This window comes from Entelurus aequoreus, linkage group LG14 (assembly GCF_033978785.1).
Source record: "Entelurus aequoreus isolate RoL-2023_Sb linkage group LG14, RoL_Eaeq_v1.1, whole genome shotgun sequence".
In the NCBI taxonomy this organism is placed as follows: Eukaryota; Metazoa; Chordata; class Actinopteri; order Syngnathiformes; family Syngnathidae; genus Entelurus; species Entelurus aequoreus.
In genome coordinates this window covers 15,212,903-15,233,401 of record NC_084744.1, presented here as the reverse complement: position 1 = coordinate 15,233,401, position 20,499 = coordinate 15,212,903, and the positions used below count along the sequence as shown (strand labels likewise).

General features: G+C 38.6%; 1 protein-coding gene across 1 annotated transcript in view; it reads left to right on the top strand.

Annotated features, from left to right (window-relative positions):
- Positions 1–20,020, top strand: part of LOC133664440 (follistatin-related protein 1-like) — a 47,459-nt gene extending 27,439 nt beyond the window's left edge. Inside the window, exons 3-11 of the mRNA XM_062069072.1 lie at positions 2,907–3,008; positions 3,113–3,242; positions 4,645–4,677; positions 4,792–4,922; positions 7,685–7,806; positions 8,113–8,225; positions 13,269–13,379; positions 13,466–13,560; positions 18,723–20,020. Of these exons, the coding sequence (XP_061925056.1) occupies positions 2,907–3,008; positions 3,113–3,242; positions 4,645–4,677; positions 4,792–4,922; positions 7,685–7,806; positions 8,113–8,225; positions 13,269–13,379; positions 13,466–13,560; positions 18,723–18,764 (879 nt within the window). The 3' untranslated portion in view covers positions 18,765–20,020. The remainder of the gene's footprint in view (positions 1–2,906; positions 3,009–3,112; positions 3,243–4,644; positions 4,678–4,791; positions 4,923–7,684; positions 7,807–8,112; positions 8,226–13,268; positions 13,380–13,465; positions 13,561–18,722) is intronic.
- Positions 20,021–20,499: the final 479 nt, after the last annotated feature.

Sequence of the window (20,499 nt, the reverse complement as noted above, 5' to 3'; positions counted from 1 at the left end):
TTTTGACTTAGTAAATAAAGAGTTTGTATGTTCTCTGTATCCAACATTATGTATTATTCTAACTGATCTTTTTTGTAACACGGTTAGCGAATGTAGTGCACATTTGTAGTTATTTCCCCATATTTCTGCACAATAACTCAGATAATCTGACAATATAAACCTACTCAGAATTCTACTGCATGATTCAGGACAGTGGCAATGTTTCGACGTACTTCCTGTACGCCTTGAAGGGTCAGAGAGTCAACGACCATCAGAACAAACGCTCTGCTCTGCTCTCAACTTATGTGGCTCGACCGTTACACCTCGTTGATTGGCACTCGTCTGTACTCGCTCTCACCATAGCAACAACCAAATGGAATCGACAGTGAGGTAAAGGCATTCATTATCTAAATGTCATGTTGTCTGCCGGTTGTGCCTGGTGAGTCATGGATGAACAGAACGCCACTGCAGTAATCTACCTAGCTCATGCAGAATTCATTTCTTTTTTTTCTTTTTCTTTTTAAGTTGCCAAAGGGGTCACTTTGAACATTTTCCCCCAACCAAACTTCGCCCACATGTAATCATGCATGGAATTGAACTGTGAGCCACCATATTCTCCCTCAAGCCCGGTTTTGAGGTCACTTTTTTTCACATGTGACTTTCACTACCTTCACCTTGTTACATTCAGTTATTGGCGAACAAGAATCCAGCCCTTGTTTGAGTCTGCATACCAGATTCTTGATGTGGACGCCAGCTCACGTGCGCTCATGCACGGGACGGCCTAACTTTTTCTGCCTTCATTACATTACAGGAAGCAGCGCCTTTAGGGGGGGTTGGGGGCGATTTCACAAAGCATGGGAACAGGCCCAAAGAAAAACACACAAGCCAGATGTGGAGACACACACGTATATACACTCCAGTACACTGACGCATAGACACACAAAGGCATACAGATGGAGAAAGGAGGAGGTAATGAGGGTCATAAAGAGGGTCTGTGGCCGTTTGCTCGACTTTTTGCTGTGGGGAACGCCACAAAAGACGGAGAAAGAATGAGCTCATAGATGCTTGAATGGGGAGGACAAATTAATAATAGGATTTGGTTTGCTCATCTTGTTTTGTTTACTCCCTAAAGTGCAGATATAAGAATGGGAATGGCTGATCTGAGTCTTAAGTTTAAGCATCTGATTTAATGTCATGTGATGTATCGCCACCTAGAGGAGGAAATTCCAAATGACTCGGCACGGTTTCATAGTGGTTTTAGTAGAGGTGATTTTTTTTCTGACTGTGGGAATTTGTCAGGAAATTTGTCATGACAAATTATTTTGGGGAAAAAAGGGTTTCAGTACTTTTAACTTGAAGAATGTGTGTAATGTGAATATGTTGGTCTTGAAAGTTACAGAAATGTTCATTGCCATGCTTTATGCGACATAAAATGGCACTTTTTAAAAAACTTTTATGACAATTGATATTTATCAAGATTAGTGTATGGATTAGACACTAAGCTATTAGCAGTTTGTTTAACTTCTTTTTTTTACTTTGAGAGAGTTACTTTAACCCTCTGGTGATTACTTGATTTAATAGCAAAAGAGTAGCTAAAGGGCAAAAAAGTCTTGTAGAAAGATTGTAGAAAACATGTTTGGATTCATATTTTGTTCTGAGAAACTTTTGACCAAAATTGTTCCATCCAATTCCATACAGTAAATACCTGTATGTCAAAATGTACTCTTTTTCTCCTAAACGAAACCCTGCTATTAGAAAATATATACTGCATTGTGTAATGACTGTAAGGTTAAACATTTGAATTAAAATGGTAATTAATTGAGACTTTTTTTGTCCCCATTATACTAAACTTTAATAAAGTTTGGAAACAAATCCTACATAAAATTTAACAATGCATCAACATTAAATGTTATCACTCATCCAATGTTAATTTAGACCTGATCTTTACACCAGTACCTCAGCACTTTAACATTTTTTTTTATAGAGAATAACTAATTTTTTGCACATTTTCAGACTAAAAAAACTGTCAAAGTTGGATTAAATGGGCATTCAAAGGGTTTAGATTAAAAAAGCAGGACTATTTTTTTTAATTTAGGACTGAAGTTGATGAAGTAATCCCTGAGCCACTTTATTAAACTAAAACTACTTCCCAGTGTATCGTTGATATATTATAGTATTTCAAATTAAAATACTAAAATTAAACATGCAAAAACCCTGGGAAAACTGTTCCATTCAGAGTAACAACCAAATTTATAACCAAAAATAGAGCAATACTTTACCTCAAAGGACAAAAAAAAGTCACTAATATACGTTGACGGTTAAGCATTGCCTGCAAAATTAATCAAGTTTTTATGATGGCCACAGTTTTACCATGGAACAGATTATTTATCATCATCCTATGACAAACCATTTTTTACACAGCATGTCCTAACAAGGACACTGGTTGGGTGAAATGTGGTATACTCCTGGGACTGGTTGTCCGCCACTCACAGGGCACATACATGTATAGACAAATAACCATTCACTAATGTGCATATATTTGGAATGTGGGGGGAAGCCAAAGTAATCAGAGAAAAAACGCACAGAGACTAAAACCCTCAATCTCCTGACTGTAACCTATCAAGATAACCTTCACATATAACAACAAATGATGATAATGTTCCATATTGTCAATACCAACATTACTTACACTATTATGGAAACGTGTTAATCCAGGACAATGGTTACTGGAATTATGTCTGTAAAATTTAAATTAAGTCAATTTTATAGGTACATTTGCCATATTGTTTGTTGTAAAAGATGTAAAGAATTTATTTTATTGAGTCAAAATTAAGAGCACTACTTGGCTGTAACCAGCAGAGGCGCTGTTGATTCCCTCTCAACTAGTTTGCTGTCTGAAATGACGATAGAACCTTGCTGTTTTTCAGGAGCTGCAGAGCAAGAGCAAAGTGTGCGCCAATGTCTTCTGCGGGGCTGGTCGAGAGTGTGCCGTCAATGAGAAAGGGGAGCCCAGCTGTCTGTGCATAGAGGTGAGCGATGGATGAATGGTCTGGCAACTCAAACACCAAACATTGGTAAAAGAAAGTTTCCGTGTCATAGTTTCCTCTTCTTGTCCTTTGTCTTCCCTCCTTAGAGCTGCAAGCCTCACAAGAGGTCAGTGTGTGGCAGCAATAGCAAGACTTACAGGAACCACTGCGAGTTGCACAGAGATGCCTGTTTGAGTGGACTGAAGATCCAAGTAGCCCATGATGGACACTGCCAGGGTATGTAAGGATATTAAATTCATAATTAATACAGGTGTCAATTTTATTTAACTTTGATGCGAAAAATAAAAACTCTCCTTCGCCACACTAATTTTCATTAATTAACAGGTATATTGCACAAAGCAACCGAACCAATGTTCTCATAGTGGAAAGTAGCATTTTTAGCAGTCGTGTGTTCATTGGAAACAACAGCATGGAACATTTAACCACCAATATTTTAAAGTTCATGCAGAAATAGATAAAGTTGCTGGATGCTGACCTTTCATGATACGTTATAATAAATGCAGCAACTGCCATATTTTGGAGTTGACAATAAAAAGACCTACATCAGGATGTTGTCTCCTATAGTCAGAGCGTAGTTCAATGGCTATGATCTAATTAGAGAACTTCTTTGTTATGGCCTTGAAGTTGTACAATTTGAAATCCAACCAAAATTTGAGGGAAAAATATTAAATTACAAGAGTATTTCACACTCTTATTCTGCTGAAGAACCAAATAAGGAAATGTGTCTCCTTCTTGGGAGCCAAACTACCTAAAAAACATAATTTAGTGTAGGGGTGTCCCGATATTGATCTGATGCGATATTAGAACTAATTATACACTTTTATTTTTTGTTGTGTGGAATGTTAGTAAAGGCATGATCAAGTAATCTTACTCCAACACAGAACACTGGTAGGCATGAAAAACTCTAACCTATTTATTTTTAACTGTTTGAAATGGATTTATGCTGTTTTTAAGTTGAAGTGTAGTGGTAATTGTTTTTTTGCCGACACCTAGTGGTCACAATGATTCAATTAATTAAGCTTGTGACAGCGAATAGAATGATGCGGACGTATTGTTACTGGATACCTTATAGTGTGCTTCTTCTTAAAATTTTTAATATTATTTGGTACATGATTATATTGACAACGTGTCAACAGGACACCTTTTATGTAGGCTTAGCTTGTGTGCTATTGTGTGCTTCGCTGCTATTATAGCCTACAGTGTTTACTTTTTGTAAGAATATGTTGATTCCCTATGGAGTCAATTGTCCAACCAAAGGGGTTCTGCTACTGTTTGTAATAATGTAACTAATAATCCCGCCAACAGAGTGCGCTGTCGTTTAAAAGCTTCATGCGGTGCCTTTGTCATTTGAACACTCTCAAGATATTAGCATCTTATCCTGAGTGCACTGCTTGCTCTTGCTAATGTCAGCGTATTGACAATCCTGTTGGCCTGAACATTGATCTGAGATCTGGCACAGTAGGACTAATCATGAGGGACGGGTCATAGACGCCACATACGTTGTCTTCTTTGCAGACCTTTAGCACATTTTAGTACATCAATATAACACAATCTATAATCAAGATTTTTTTTAATCAGTTGTTGCTTTAATCAGCTTGTCTCTCTTTGAATCCTTTAGAGAAGAAAAACGAGCAGGCAGCTGCAAGCCCTGGTGAGAGATGTTTTTTACAGACATAAAAACACGCAAATACCAACCAAGCAATATAGACTGTGCTTGTTAAATTATTCATGTTGACCTATAGAATTTTTTTTTTCTCTGCTGCAGTGGTGTGCTACGCCGCAGACCGCAACGAGTTGAGAGGCCGTGTGATCCAGTGGCTTCAAACGGAGGTGATCCCAGATGGCTGGTTTGTCAAGGGCTCCAACTTCTCAGACATCCTGCTCAAGTACTTTAAGGTGTGACAATTCACCCACCAGGTGTCCTTGAACAATCTTATCATTATTATGCATTACTTGTGTCAAACTTCACTGTTTCTGCTAACTTGTTCACGTACAAGCCATATTTTTAAAACAATTCCGTTCCCACAAATAAACAATGGTGTAATGCGCATGCTGCACCGCTAGTTAGCGATGTCACTCACTGAAAATACTCTAGTACTAGTACAGTGTAATCTCGATTTACAAACTTAATTAGTTCTTGAACATGTTCGCAAACTGAAATGTTTGTATATTGAAGTAGAGTTCCCCATAAGAATCAATGTAAACATGAGTAATTGGTTCTCGCCTCGACTAAAGTCGAAAACCAATTTTAGTAGACACCATATATGGTTTGCGAACATGTTCAATAACTAATGACGCTCGTAAATCGAGGTTACACTGTACTAGTGTCTATATATGGTGCCTACTAAAATAGGGACTTTTGTCGAGGCTAGAACATATATATGGCGAAGTTGGTAGAGTGGCTGTGCCAGCAATCGGAGTGTTGCTGGTTACTGGGGTTCAATTCCCACCTTCTACCTTCCTAGTCACGTCCGTTGTGTCCTTGGGCAAGACACTTCACCCTTTGCCTCTGACGGCTGTTGGTTAGCGCCTTGCATGGCAGCTCCCGCCATCAGTGTGCGAATGTGTGTGTAAATGTGGAAATACTGTCAAAGCGCTTTGAGTACCTTGAAGGTAGAAAAGCGCTATACAAGTATAACCCATTTATTTATTTATCATTATATAAAAGTCCCTATTTTAGTAGGCACCAAATATAAATATATATATATTATTATTTTTATATATATGACAATTGTGGGAATAAACATGTCAGAAGTGCTGCTTGCGGTTGAAGCTCTTCAAATGGCCGCACCCGTGTGTACAGATAACAGGATGTGATGTAGGGGACCCACCTCTTCAAAATGGCCGTGCACGTGTGTACAGGAAGTGATGTCATCAAAATGGCAGCCCCTGATGGCTTCAAGCAGAATGCAAAATGAATTAATGAATGCCATCCATCCATTTTCTAACGCTCGTCCCTTTTGGGGCGGCGGGGGGTTGCAGGAGCCTATCTCAGCTGCATTCATTGAATGAATCGTTCGTACGCGGAAACATGGTTTGCACACAGAGGCATATTTGGCATGATGTAAACGTATAGAGGCGTTCGTTAGTCGAGCTTCCCCTGTTCATAGTAGTATATCCGTAATACTGAATGTCCTCGTGTTAAGATTTCCCCTGGTAATACACACTCCCATGAACTGTTAATACTGTACAACATAAGAGAGAACTAGTTACATGCGAGGGGTGAAAGAATACGTTGTCACACGTCAATACACTACTCTAATTATGTTTTTATTGAAGGGCCACACTAATGCTTATGTCATAGTTTTAGACCTGAAAAACAATGTCTACAGATAAAAATCCCCCCAAAATAGACACAGTAGTCATTTTAGGCTCGTTTACTGATGACAGACTTTGAGTTTCAGCCACATTTTGGCCTGTGTCAGCCTGCTAACATCATCGACTAAAGCGTGGAGGCCATTTCCGTATATGCTCATATTGCATAAAACGTGTTTTGGTTGAACATTCATCCTGAATCATGTTATTTTCTCACATAATTTGAAGAAATTAGCTAAATACCCATGGACAGAGAAAGAAAAGAAAATATATTTTTTTACTACATTACACGTTGTACAAGTTTTTGCCACCGGGGGGCTCTAGTTCTGTAGATTACATCACACCAGAGGGGGAGCAAATCGACTCTGCCTATAGAAAAGGGGCGTTTCAAGTACCGTTAGTCATTTACTGATTACTCAAAAACTGTATATGATATTATAGGAAATTACTGACTTTTTATGCAGCAAAAAATACAGAAAAAGATCTTGTTAGTGAAATAAAGGTAATCTGGTACAATATGTCCTTGTAATGTGAGGCAGACCCTTCTGATGGCAGAATGTCACATTTTTGTGGTCATATATTGCTTTATTGTAGACAAAACTACTGTTTTATAGCCAAAGGTACAAGCATGGCTTTATCTGCTTTTCAGTTTTTAATAAACAAAGAAACGTAATTGGAGGGAATCATGTTGTTAGATAGTATTTCACTTTCCAAGGTAATAACAGTGTTGTCCAGGGGTTGGGATTTTTACCCCTTAAACTCCTTACTTCGGCCCTGTTGTGTTGGAAGCAAATGTCACTGTCTGACAAGTATTGTATACGTCACTCCAGACGTCGATATGCTTCTAAATACCAGATTGACGCCTCTTTTAGCGTGCAGCATTTTGTATACACTGTAGGTAAAATGCTCATTTTAGCACTGATGCTAGTGACCACACAACATTAAACACACCTCAAAAATATTACTAAAGTACTGTACAACCATCTTTTGCTATGAATTTGTGGCTTTGGTTAATAAATTTGTATTAGTCCAATTATGAATTTAAAAAAAAAAAAAAATCTCTGGTTTTTCTCCATACTACTAATAGCAGCCCACGTACCAGCAGTAGTATCAGTTTGAGAATGGGTGCAGTAGACATTGCATATATGCTATTCCCTGTATTTCAAGTCAGTTTGTTAGCATTTGATTCAAAAACTGACTATATTTGTTTCTAAGTTCCACCCAACCTAATGTTGTCGCTCCAAACTCCCAAAGTGTCTTCATAAACTGTGCATATTCATCCCAAAGTAACCGTATATGTAAATATGGACGCAGACACACTATTCTGTCTTTTTTCCGCGCAGTCGTACGACAACGGCGATTCCACGTTGGACTCCTCGGAGCTGCTCAAGTTCATCCAACACAATGAGTCGGTGGCGACTGAGATGCAGTCCTACGTCGACCAGGAGAGCAATAAGCTTCTTCGGTTAGTGTACTTATGTGTAAAAGATAAGTCTTGTGGTAGCATTCTTAAGTTTTTTTTCAAGATAACACTTTCTTCTGTAGTAATGCTTACATGAGCTAATGTTTACTATGTGCTATTTTAAAAAAGGTCAGTGAACTTGAGTCAGGCATATGTAATCTATACGAGTGAAGGTCTTCCTGGAGGACTGTTAGAACATGAATCCATCTAAATGAACAATCATTGAGTTCTTATCATTATGCAAAGTTGTGCTGCTATTGAAGTAGCAGCGAGTACTTAAAAGTCTGCGTTTGCATGCCTGCTATCTAGGAGTCTGTGTGTTGACGCCCTAATCGAGCTGTCCGACGACAACGCCGACTGGAAGTTGAGCTTTGATGAGTTCCTCAACTGCCTGAAGCCCGGATTCAACCCACCAGAGAAGAGTGAGCTTTAAAGCAACACTTTTAATATTCTTATTTAAGGAACATAATGTATTTCCTCAAATAGTGGTGGCCTCATCTACCTACTACAAGAACCTTGGGTAAAGGTCGACGTCTCTCGCACAACACACACGGCCTTCACTGCAGACATGACATCTGTAAAGCTGTTACAGTGGAGTTTAAGAAAAGGCATTTGAAGGCTTGCAGAGTTTATTTCATGTGGAGGAGTGGCAGAAAAATATAAAAAGGCAGTGAAGAACCGCTATTATACACATACATATAAATATATCTGTATATACTGTATATATACATATATATATATGTGTGTGTGTGTATATATATATGTATATATATATATATATATATATATATATATATATATATATATATATATATATATATATATATATATATATATATATATATATATATATATATATATATATACATTACCGTTCAAAAGTTTGGGGTCACATTGAAATGTCCTTATTTTTGAAGGAAAAGCACTGTACTTTTCAATGAAGATAACTTTAAACTAGTCTTAAATTTAAAGAAATACACTCTATACATTGCTAATGTGGTAAATGACTATTCTAGCTGCAAATGTCTGGTTTTTGGTGCAATATCTACATAGGTGTATAGAGGCCCATTTCATGCAACTATCACTCCAGTGTTCTAATGGTACAATGTGTTTGCTCATTGGCTCAGCAGGCTAATTGATGATTAGAAAACCCTTGTGCAATCATGTTCACACATCTGAAAACAGTTTAGCTCGTTACAGAAGCTACAAAACTGACCTTCCTTTGAGCAGATTGAGTTTCTGGAGCATCACATTTGTGGGGTCAATTAAACGCTCAAAATGGCCAGAAAAAGAGAACTTTCATCTGAAACTCGACAGTCTATTCTTGTTCTTAGAAATGAAGGCTATTCCACAAAATTGTTTGGGTGACCCCAAACTTTTGAACGGTAGTGTGTATGTATATATATATATATATATATATATATATATATATATATATATATATATATATATATATATATATATATATATATATATATATATATATATATATATATATATATATATATATATATATATATATATATATATATATATATATATATATATATATATATATATATATATATACCTATATATATATATATGTACTTACATATATATATATATATATATATATATATATATATATATATATATATATATATATATATATATATATATATATATATATATATATGTAAGTACATATATATATACAGATATATATATATATATATAAAAATACATATATATTAAACATTTATTCAACCACCGTCCGTATTTTAACAACCAAAAATATTTTTTTAACGTTTCTGTAATATTTAATACACCAACATGTACAAGCTCGTAAACAAAAATTATATTTGTAATGTACTGTTTTTATAATTTTATAAATGTACAGTTTCAAAAAAAGAAAAACAGGATTTGAAAATAACACAGAATATTATTATTTCTTGATTCAAATGTCAAATTATACACATTTACTTACATTGTTGAAAATAAAAATGTGTTTTAGTTGTGGACATGTGGTATAACAATACATCTGTATAACATTTTAATTTATTTGTGGAAAAATGTTGTCATATTATTTCACATTATTAAAAGATGTATTTAATTAAAAAAGGCCCATAATAAATACTCAATTTTCTCTGCAAGTGAGTAAATAATCTATATGAAGAAACACAGTATATTTATCTGTTGTGCATTTCAATGCAGTTCAGAAGTAGGCTTCTCACTGAACCTGATATGTGACATAAGCAGCTTTTGCTGAATATGATCACACCAAAATATGTAGGCTAAAGGTTAACAGTCAGCGTGGAGCTCTGAGCCGTGGTTCACTACATTCAAAGTCCTGTGTGGCTGTTGAGAAAGGCCAGAACTACAGCAAACACATAACATGTTTCTTTAGGGAAATAACACTACTATGGACGACTTTCTAAAAGATTTAGAACTTTGTGGGAATTGTTCATTTATATGTGAAGTCAAAGGTCACTGTTGGCTTATCAGCTCTTTTCTAGTTCAGCCTACCTTGTTCATTCTGTACTTATAGCTAGCTTATGTTACCATTAGCGGTTTAACATTTTTATTTGTCTATATTTTTCACAATTACTAATTATATTAAATACAAATTACTCATTGGCCTCAGGAAATAGTCTGATGTTCAGACTGTCACTAAATCTGATACACACAGGAGCGCATGCACACACAAAAATGTAGTAGCAAAGAAGCGACTTAACAATTTTCAGTCATGTTATGATAGAATATACTTTCATTGATAGCTAACGTTAGTAGTTAAACTTTACTAAGTCGTTATCATTGGCTGACAACAAACAAAGCTAATGTGTGTGTGTGTGTGTTATGTGGGCCGTTGTTTGCATGCTCAAAGCTGGAAGAGGGCGGGATGTAATGCTTACAACACTTTGGAAAGTTAGAACCCTCTGGACAGCCACAAAAAGGTTGCAAACAGCCCCTTTAAAAGTCCACTTTATTCTATTTGTTAACCCTATTGTATTTTTTAAGGGGGTGCAGTCCAAAAATTTGCCTTGGGGCTGGAATTTAGACAGTTTAAATGTGCTTTTTGTCAACCCTACTACTAAAGTGTCGTTTTGTGTGTCTGTATCTTTAATGCTAAGAAACTGTGTTTGTCCACGGGGTGCAAATCTGCAAGAAGTGCGATTGTGCACCTAATGCACTTTTTTCAAATACAAAATTATGCAAAACCAACTTTTCTTACCTTCTGGTACCTGCTGATGTGTATTTGAGATCTGTATAAGTCCTGAAAATTTGCGCATGTCCGCCACTGTAGTCCGGGCCGATGCCGTAGTCGATAAGCTTGTGCTTCTGCTTGGCACTCAGCAACAAAGGGTTGGAGTTGGGGGTTAAATCACCAAAATGATTCCCGGGCGCGGCGCCGCTGCTGCCCACTGCTCCCCAAGGGGATGGGACAAATGCAGAGGACAAATTTCACCACATCTAGTGTGTGTGTGACAATCATTGGTACTTTAATCTTAATCTTTTTCACTATCTTCTTGTTATGGAGCATTCACCCTCTGCTGTTGCCATTTCTAATACAAAGTAGCGTGAAGTTCTAACTTATATCTCGCTGTGGAGTCGCTAAAAAATAACAGTATAGTGGGTTTACATAATACACCCACAGAACTTTAGTTATTAGAGAGTTTCGGTCGGACGGTTTTTCATGGGACACATTTCCGGCGTTGCTGCACTAGTGAGCCACGGATGAGGAGATGCTAGTTAGCTCCATCTTTTGACACTTCTTCAACTCCCGTCCTTGAAAGCTACACCGCTACAACAAAGATGACGGGGAGAAGACGCTGTCGAAGGTGAGCCACGCAAATAAGACCGCCCACAAAACGACGCATCCAGAAGTGACTGTCAGAAAGCGGCTTAAAGATGATCTGTAAAACATAATCTATGCAACATTTTGACCAAAGAACCACCATTACATGTTATGTAGACCAGAAGGAAGTGTTTTAAATTTTGAAAAAAAATCATAATATGACCCCTTTAATGCGCCTTATAATGCGGTGCGCCCTATAGTCCAGAAAATACGGGTACCTCAATTTATAAACCTAATTGGTTCTGTGACGGAGATCTTAACTCAAAACACTTGTATCTAAAATCAACGTCTTTAATTAAAATGAATTGAAATCAATTTAATCGATGCTTGGCCCTCAAAACGGCACAATATTAACATGTAACATGCCTTTTGAAAGAAATTTCTGCACTAGTTAAATGCAGTAATCTAATACAAATGTACAGCATTTACCTTGAAGAGTGGACTTCTACTATGGAAGTATTATTGTAGCAAAATTATTTGCAAACATGTGCGTGTACTCAAATTGTGCAGTAATTTGTGTGTCTGTATATCAATCCAAGTGTGTGTATTCAGAGCTGCGTACGTGTGTTTTAAGTTGTCGGTCTGTCCCTAATCAGAAAGAACCCGATAGGCTGTCTACTTACACGTGACTTTTGGGACACTTCTGCTGTCAAGATTTGAGAGAGTGCATCCAGATTTGTGAGAGTGTAATACAATGTGTGCGCACGCATTTAGAAGTGCATCTTTGATCCGCAAAATGCCGAAACCCTCTATTGGCTGTCTTTTTTACACGTGACTTTTGCGACACTTCTACTGTGTACGATTTGAGCGAGGGCATCCAGATTTGTGAGCGTGTAATACAACTTGTGCACACGCATTCAGAAGTGCGCATGTGAAATACAATCTGCGTGTTTGTATCTGAGGCATGCCTACATTTAACCAACCATAGAAGGAACGACGCAACTTAAACCAATCAGAAACAACATATAGCTGAGGTGTGTGAAAGAGAGACGCCAAGACCCGCCTTGCGTTGTTTCTGATTGGTTTAAATTGCGTAGTGTCTTCCGTGGTTGGTTAAATGCAGGCAAAGTGATAGTTTGGTCTGGGATTGGCACAATTTAGTATTGCCAATCAGCCTATCCCCAGGTGCAAGTGGGAGGAAGCTGGAGTACCTGGAGAAAACCCGTTAGCACATGCCTAAAAATATCTTAAAGCAGATGGCTAAATTAGAGCCACTAAATAGATTAAAGCAAAGCTTCATAATCTGATTAGTCGACTAATCGCTAAGATAATCAATGACTAGTCAACTAAGATAATTGATGACTAGTCGACTATCAAAATAGTCGTTAGTTGCAGCCCTAGTTTCGGGTTAAAAAAATAAATGCGTCCCCACAGTGTGCTATCAATAGTGACTCACATTTCCTAGGTGAGAATGTTGTAATACAGTGTGTTGCAAAGCCTGTTTTTTGGTAGTCACAAACAAGCTTCAGGGACTCATTATGATAAAAAAACATCATTAAAAAGTCATCTTTGCATAATAGGGGACAGTTAAAGCCATTTAGTGTTTGAATTTCCTCCTAATGGGTAAGGCCCTGATCGCTGTCATCTACGTTCATTCTGTCATGTTTTGGGGTTTTTTCTAACCCAGAGTGTGCCTTGGAGGATGAGACTTACGAGGACGGTGCAGAGACACAGGTGGAGTGTAACCGTTGTGTCTGTGCATGCGGCAACTGGGTGTGCACTGCTATGACTTGCACGGGTAAGCTTCAAAATTGTATTTTTGTTATCTTAATTGGTATTGTCCTTCAACATGTGTGTGTGTGTTTTGACCTTTTGTGTGTGCAGACAAGACAGCTGCCGTGGATGAGTCAACCGATGGCGGTGCAGAGATGACCGAGGAGGAGTGGAACCTCCGTGTAGCCGAGCTGAACAAACACCAGGTCAGCTTTTATCTTCAACCAACAAACCCCCACTATCTGACTTCGAGGTTCCTCGGGGTAATAACTTGGATGTCTGTTTTTCTTGACAAAGGACATCTGGATGAAAGTGCTTAGCCAGCGAAATGACCTCCGGTTTAGATTTGTTGACATAAGCTTTTTTGTGACAATAACACCAGAACTGAGCTATCAGCATATTTTTTAACATTGGCAAAAACACCAAGTGTGATGAATCACCATTAAAGACATAATAACGTACAGTGGAACCTCCAAAGTTGAACAAACTTTTTCATAATGTAAAGTGAACTGATCTGTCCCAAGGTCAAACTGTCGCCCTCCTAAAACCTCTATGAACTGGGACATGAGTAAAGATGTGTTACATAACATGTTAATCACTGCATAATAAGTAGGGATGGTCTCATACTGTTTTTTTTATCAAGCTACTGTGCTACAATGGTTTAGCTGCCTTGCTTTTTATAGCATGTCGCTCAACGACGAGTATTTACGTGAATAGTTGGGGCTTTTGGATGGGTAGTTTAATTTTTCCTGATACTCGATGCACCAACTTTGCCTAATACTGGAACGGACCATCCCTAATCATAAAACTATATCAAACTAAAATAAAGTGAAACTACTCTCCCTTTGAAGATGTGTAATGGAGGGGAAACAGCAAGGCAATTACAGTCTGCCAGCTGCTGGTGTTTTATGGAAGTAATAATGCATGTCTGGTGGTAGGTAGCAGACATATGTAAGTATCGTATTTTACGGACTATAGAGCGCATTGGTATAAAGGCTGCACCCTCTAAATTTTAGAAAGAAAAAATATTTTTCCATATATTAGCCGCAACGGAATATAAGCCGCAGATTTATACGTTACAAAATTAGTTATTTACACAGAAAGATTTTGTAAGTGTTTATTTACATAACTTCATCGTAACACGGCAGTAAAACGGGTGATCAAACAAAACAGAAGTCATTGTCATGGAGCCATTACCTGCAGAAGCTAGCTCTCCTATCAGCTCAACAGACTCAATAACTCCACGGTGACATTTTGGTGAATTTACTGAGGAATTTGTGAAACTAAAACAATACAAAAAGAATGCCATTGGAAGTTAGTAATTCTAACAGATACACTTGTAAACATGTTAGCATATTAGATAGTACTAACAACGCCAGCTTCTATACATTACGATAGCATGTACAAATATGCATGAAAACACTCCTACATGAGACGGTTTGGTAGGTATGAATAGATTTAGTTATATTCTAATTAGAGATGTCCGATAATATCGGACTGCCGATATTATCGGCCGATAAATGCTTTAAAATTTAATATCGGAAATTATCTGTATCGGTTTCAAAAAGTAAAATTTATGACTTTTTAAAACGCCGCTGTACGGAGTGGTACACGGACGTAGGGAGAAGTACAGAGCGCCAATAAACCTTAAAGACACTGCCTTTGCGTGCCGGCCCAATCACATAATATCTACGGCTTTTCACAAACGCAAGTGAATGCCATACATACTTGGTCAACAGCCATACAGGTCACACTGAGGGTGAACGTATAAACAACTTTAACACTGTTACAAATATGCGCCACACTGTGAACCCACACCAAACAAGAATGACAAACACATTTCGGGAGAACATCCGCACCGTAACACAACATAAACACAACAGAACAAATACCCAGAACCCCTTGCAGCACTAACTCTTTCGGGACGCTACAATATACACCCGCCCACCTCAACCTCCTCATGCTCTCTCAGGGAGAGCATGTCCCAAATTCCAAGCTGCTGTTTTGAGGCATGTTTGAAAAAATAATGCACTTTGTGACTTCAGGGACATGCTATGTTGGCATTTTTTTCCATATCTTGAGTTGATTTATTTTGGAAAACCTTGTTACATTGTTTAATGCATCCAGCGGGGCATCACAGCAAAATAAGCATAATAATGTGTTAATTCCACGACTGTATATATGGGTATCGGTTGATATCGGAATCGGTAATTAAGAGTTGGAAAATATCGGAATATCGGATATCGGCAAAAAAGCCATTATCGGACATCTCTAATTCTAAAACTTACAAACGTTGCTTGGAGTGATGAATAAAGAATCCATAGAAGTAGAAACGCTATGGTTGACTAGAAGACGAAACGGCACTTGTACTATTGTTTCAAAGCACTAAACAGTAGAAAATATAGTAGAGGTTCACCCTGCAGCACCTGCAGAGAGAAAACTTTTCCAAAATATGGTGCCATAGCACAAATAATAACACACCTTTTCAGTGTTTCTGCTTGGGTTTAATGAAAACTATTTGTTAAACACAAAACATTAAGGCCGTTAGCGAAGAAAAATCCATTAATTAGCCGCACCATTTTATAAGCCGCAGGGTTCAAAGCGTAAAAACAATGTAGCGGCTTATAGTCTGGAATTTACACTATGTTATTTGGTGGCAGTTAAAAACGTAAAGAAAAAACTAAACCCACTTGTAAAGTTTGTCCTTTACATACTTTGTAAGCTGAAGTCTCTGCAGAGTTGATAATGATGCAGGATGATGGTTTGAACTTTATTTTTGAGGCGTATTCCTATACATTAAGGGTGTAACGGTACACAAAAATTTCGGTTCGGTTTAGAGGTCACGGTTCGGTTAATTTTCGGTACAGTAATAAAACAACAAAATATAAATTTTTGGGTTATTTATTTACCAAATTTGTAAACAATGGCATAACATACAGTGAGGAATGCACGTGTACCCACCCGAACAGGCCGGAAGTGGCAAGCAGGGCCAGAGGTCGCCAAGGCCATTGGCAGGCTCCAACACCAGGAAATAGTTGGCAGGGTGCAAGTAGGGAGAGCGGGGCTTGGCTGGGGAGATTCTCCACGCCTCTGGTCCAAGGCCACAAAGAGGGAACGCAGAGCCATGGTTGTGGAAGAGGTCTCAAGGGCGAACCAGGAGCAATATACCATCAAGGCCGTGTCTCAAGGTCGCCAAGGAAGATGGACCACTTGGGAAGGTACCATCAGCAGACCCATCAGCTGGGCCGACCTATGGAAGATGCCACAAGCCTGGCTCAGCTTCCTTCTTAGGGCAACCTATGACACCTTGCCATGCCCTAGAAACCTCCACCAGTGGTTCGGCCAGGAGGAGAGCTCTCCCCTGTGTGGTGCTCCCAACGCCAGCCTGCAGCACTTGCTATCAGGCTGCAAGATCGCGCTGACACAGGGTCGCTACAGATGGCGGCATGACCAAGTCCTGATGAAACTGGCCGAAGTCCTGGAGAGCAGTAGACAGGAGGCCAACAGCCAGCCCATGGCCAAGCAACTTCCTGTCATGTTTGTGAGGCCAGGGGAAGGCAAAGGAGACACCAGCCAACGAGGCACCCGCAGTGTCCTCTCTCTGGCAAGGGACTGGAGTATGAGGGCTGATATCGGCAAACAGCTCCAGTTCCCCCGTGAGATCACCACCACTTCACTCCGCCCAGACATCGTGCTGTGGTCTGCTGTTACCAAGTCTGTCATGCTGATCGAGCTCACCATACCCTTGGAGGAGGGAATCCAGGCAGCCTACGAGCGCAAAGCAGCCAAATATGCAGATCTGGCTGCTGAGTGCAGAGAGGCAGGCTGGTCCACTACCATCTACCCTGTGGAAGTACGCTGTCGGGGCTTCGTCGGTACATCAACTTTACGGCTGCTCCGAGATGTGGGAACGACTGGGGCTAAGCTCCAAAGGGAAATCAAGGCCCTTGCTGAGGAAGCAGAAAAAGGAAGCTTCTGGTTGTGGCTGAGGAGGAGGGATAAGTACTGGGGGTCGAGGCAATAAGATGGGTCAGCTGCAGGGGGTGGCAGGGAGACGTCCCTGCCACCGCTCCGCCACCAGGAGGCGTTCCGGGGTTAAAGAGAGCGAAACTCCAATGAGCGGTGGTCCCCGGCTGATGACCATGCAGCTGACCCAAGGCGCTGTAGGAGGCGCGTCAGGCATACTTGCCCAGCAGAAACAATACCATATCTGTACAATCAATCTTATACACACAGGGTCCATTGCCAGGGTTAATGTGGTCAACCTATATAAAATAAAAACTAAATAAGATAAGGCTCAGAATGGTTTCTTAACAAAACTTTTCTACATATAAAGTGCTTTTTTTGATTGATTGATTGAGACTTTTATTAGTAGATTGCACAGTACAGTACATATTCCGTACAATTGACCACTAAATGGTAACACCCCAATAAGTTTTTCAACTTGTTTAAGTCAGGGTTCACATTAATCAACATTAAACTGCCTCAAGTTGTTGCTCAGATTAAATAAAATGACAAAACTTATTTATTTACTTACTTATTTATCAAAGTGTAGTTATCAATCACAATTACTCTTGTAGTAATGCAACTTTTTTTCCCATTATTTTTTTTAATCCCATAATTCTGCTATTGCGTTTCTTTACTTAAGAACAACATTTTAATTCTGACTTTCTTTATTTTTTAAACATTAAACATTTACTTGTAAAATTGCAACTTTCATCCACTTAAGTTCAGGTTAATTAATTAATTAATTATTTTAATCTTTTTCAATATCATCATTCTTATTTCTCATCAAATTGTGACTATATTCTCGTCATGATGCAACTATATTATTTTACTTCATTTTTTTTCTTTTCAGAGTGACCCTTTGTGACGATAACTCACATTCCAGAACCTCGCTTGCCAAACAATGGCTGTTCTAGCACCTGTGCGAATAGAACTTTTTCTAAACTCTGAATATCACTTGTACGGTCGTGGTCAAAAGTTTACATACACTTGTAAAGAACATAATGTCATGGCTGTCTTGAGTTTCCAAAAATGTCTACAACTCTTATTTTGTATGTATACTTTTGACCCAGCAGGTTTGGTCACATTTTCAGTAGATCTATAATAAATTCATAAAAGTACCAAACTTCATGAATATTTTTTTGTGACCAACAAGTATGTGCTCCAATCACTCTATCACAAAAAAATAAGAGTTGTAGAAATGATTGGAAACTCAAGACAGCCGTGACATTATGTTCTTTACAAGTGTATGTCAACTTTTGACCACGACTGTAGCTATTTTGTGTAATCAATTTGCTTTCACACAACTACAATATTTATTTCTACCATGTCCTCATTCATTTTGTATGTTGTTTCCGTGCAGGAAACCGTGGAGAAAATGAAGGCCAGCACAAAAGAGGCTTAAATAACGATGCAATCAGAGATGGAGGATGCACACCGCACCACTTTTTCCTCCATACTTGACTGACCTTTGGAGCCCGTGTGTTGTTACAGTCGGTAACACCACACTGACTTTGACATGCGTCTCTACTATTTTAATTATAATTATTATTACACATGTTTCACAGTGTTAAAGTTTGCTAGAGTCAGGGGGGCCGTTACAGTCCCCCTTTGCGTTCAGTACTGTCATATTTGATTGTATTAACTACTCCTGTACACGTCTTACTACATATTTTCTGCGGTTTTGCGATTCATTTTATCGTTGCGTATGTAGGCTCATACTTGACCAACGCACTTGTTTTTTTGTCTCTTTCATTTGCTCTCTTCGTGCACACCAAGCAACCCACCCGAGGTAGCTTACTAGACATTTAGCAGCAAAAACATGTGGCTGTACAGGAGGAAGGGGATTCTTATGGCCCCATCTGTCATGGTTTACCTGACGCATGAAACGTGACGGATTTAGCCGCCAGATTGTTGAATATCTTAAATGTTTTGTGAGGCAAATTACAACGTTGACCACAGTGTCAGTTGTTATATATTTTCAGCAGACTGCATTGAAAACTTATTAACACCCCTCTTCCACTTACGCAAGATCCACCCAGGAATGGGGCCATATGAATCCCTTCCTTACTGTAAGTACACTTTTTTGCACCATTTTTTTTCCTCCTTGTGGGGCTCAGATTCACTACATGGGCAAAAGTATGAACTTATTATTTTTGGTGTCGAAATACCATTGTCCATATGTCTCTTCAGGGCCAGTCCCTGGTGAGACATCTGAACGTAGCATGGTGGGAGTGGGGGAGGGGGGTGTCTGAAACCAAAGATTTGATGAAAATGTTTGACTCTTTGTACTCAAATCTCCAGGTAAGGCAGTATTATTACTCTGGACCCAGCAACAACACTATACCTTCTCTCTTTACAAAAAAAAAAAAAGAACTAGCCTACTAGTTGTGTTTTGTTTGTTTGTGTGAGAGAGCGATTGTGCGTGTCTTCTTTTTACGTAATTCAGTGTTAATTGACAATAAATAAATAAAAACAGTGCCTTAGACTTGCAAGATTGCTCGTACAAAGTCTATTTTATCACATGAGTTAGAGGGAACGTGATGAATGTTTTGCTGATGTTTGCCAGTTGCTAAATGGCTCGTGACTTCCTGATGAATGCCTCGTGGACGTCTTTATCGGAAGGAATATGTATTTAAGCCAATAAACCTTTGTACACCACTTAACTGTCACTTTGAGTGTGTTAGGTGCCATTGTTTGCGCTAAAAGTGATATTTCTGTAAAAAAAAGTTCTTAAAAATGCAAGTACAATCCGGTGCACTATTCCTCATGCAATGCATGTCACTGCAGCCTTGCATAACGTAACTAAAGAAGGGTGTTGTGTAATGTAGGCAGAGCTGGAAAAGTTGGCAGGCTTGCTCGTGGCAAGGTTTTGAAATAATTACTCGTTGCGCAAACACAATGGTATTGTTCTTGAAAAGCCATAGCAAAAATCATTCTTAACACTACCAAGCGTTCGGTTGTGAACAAAACGTTTTTTTTTAATTCAAACTATTTGGAGTGAGTTATTTGTGTTAGTTTGCATTCATTTCTACAAATGTGCTGTTCAAGCTGTAGGTGGTGGGTTCACTCCATGACGTGGTCATGTTTGTTTTAATACTGTGGTGGGTTCCACCCCAGCTCATCCATGGTCCTAATAA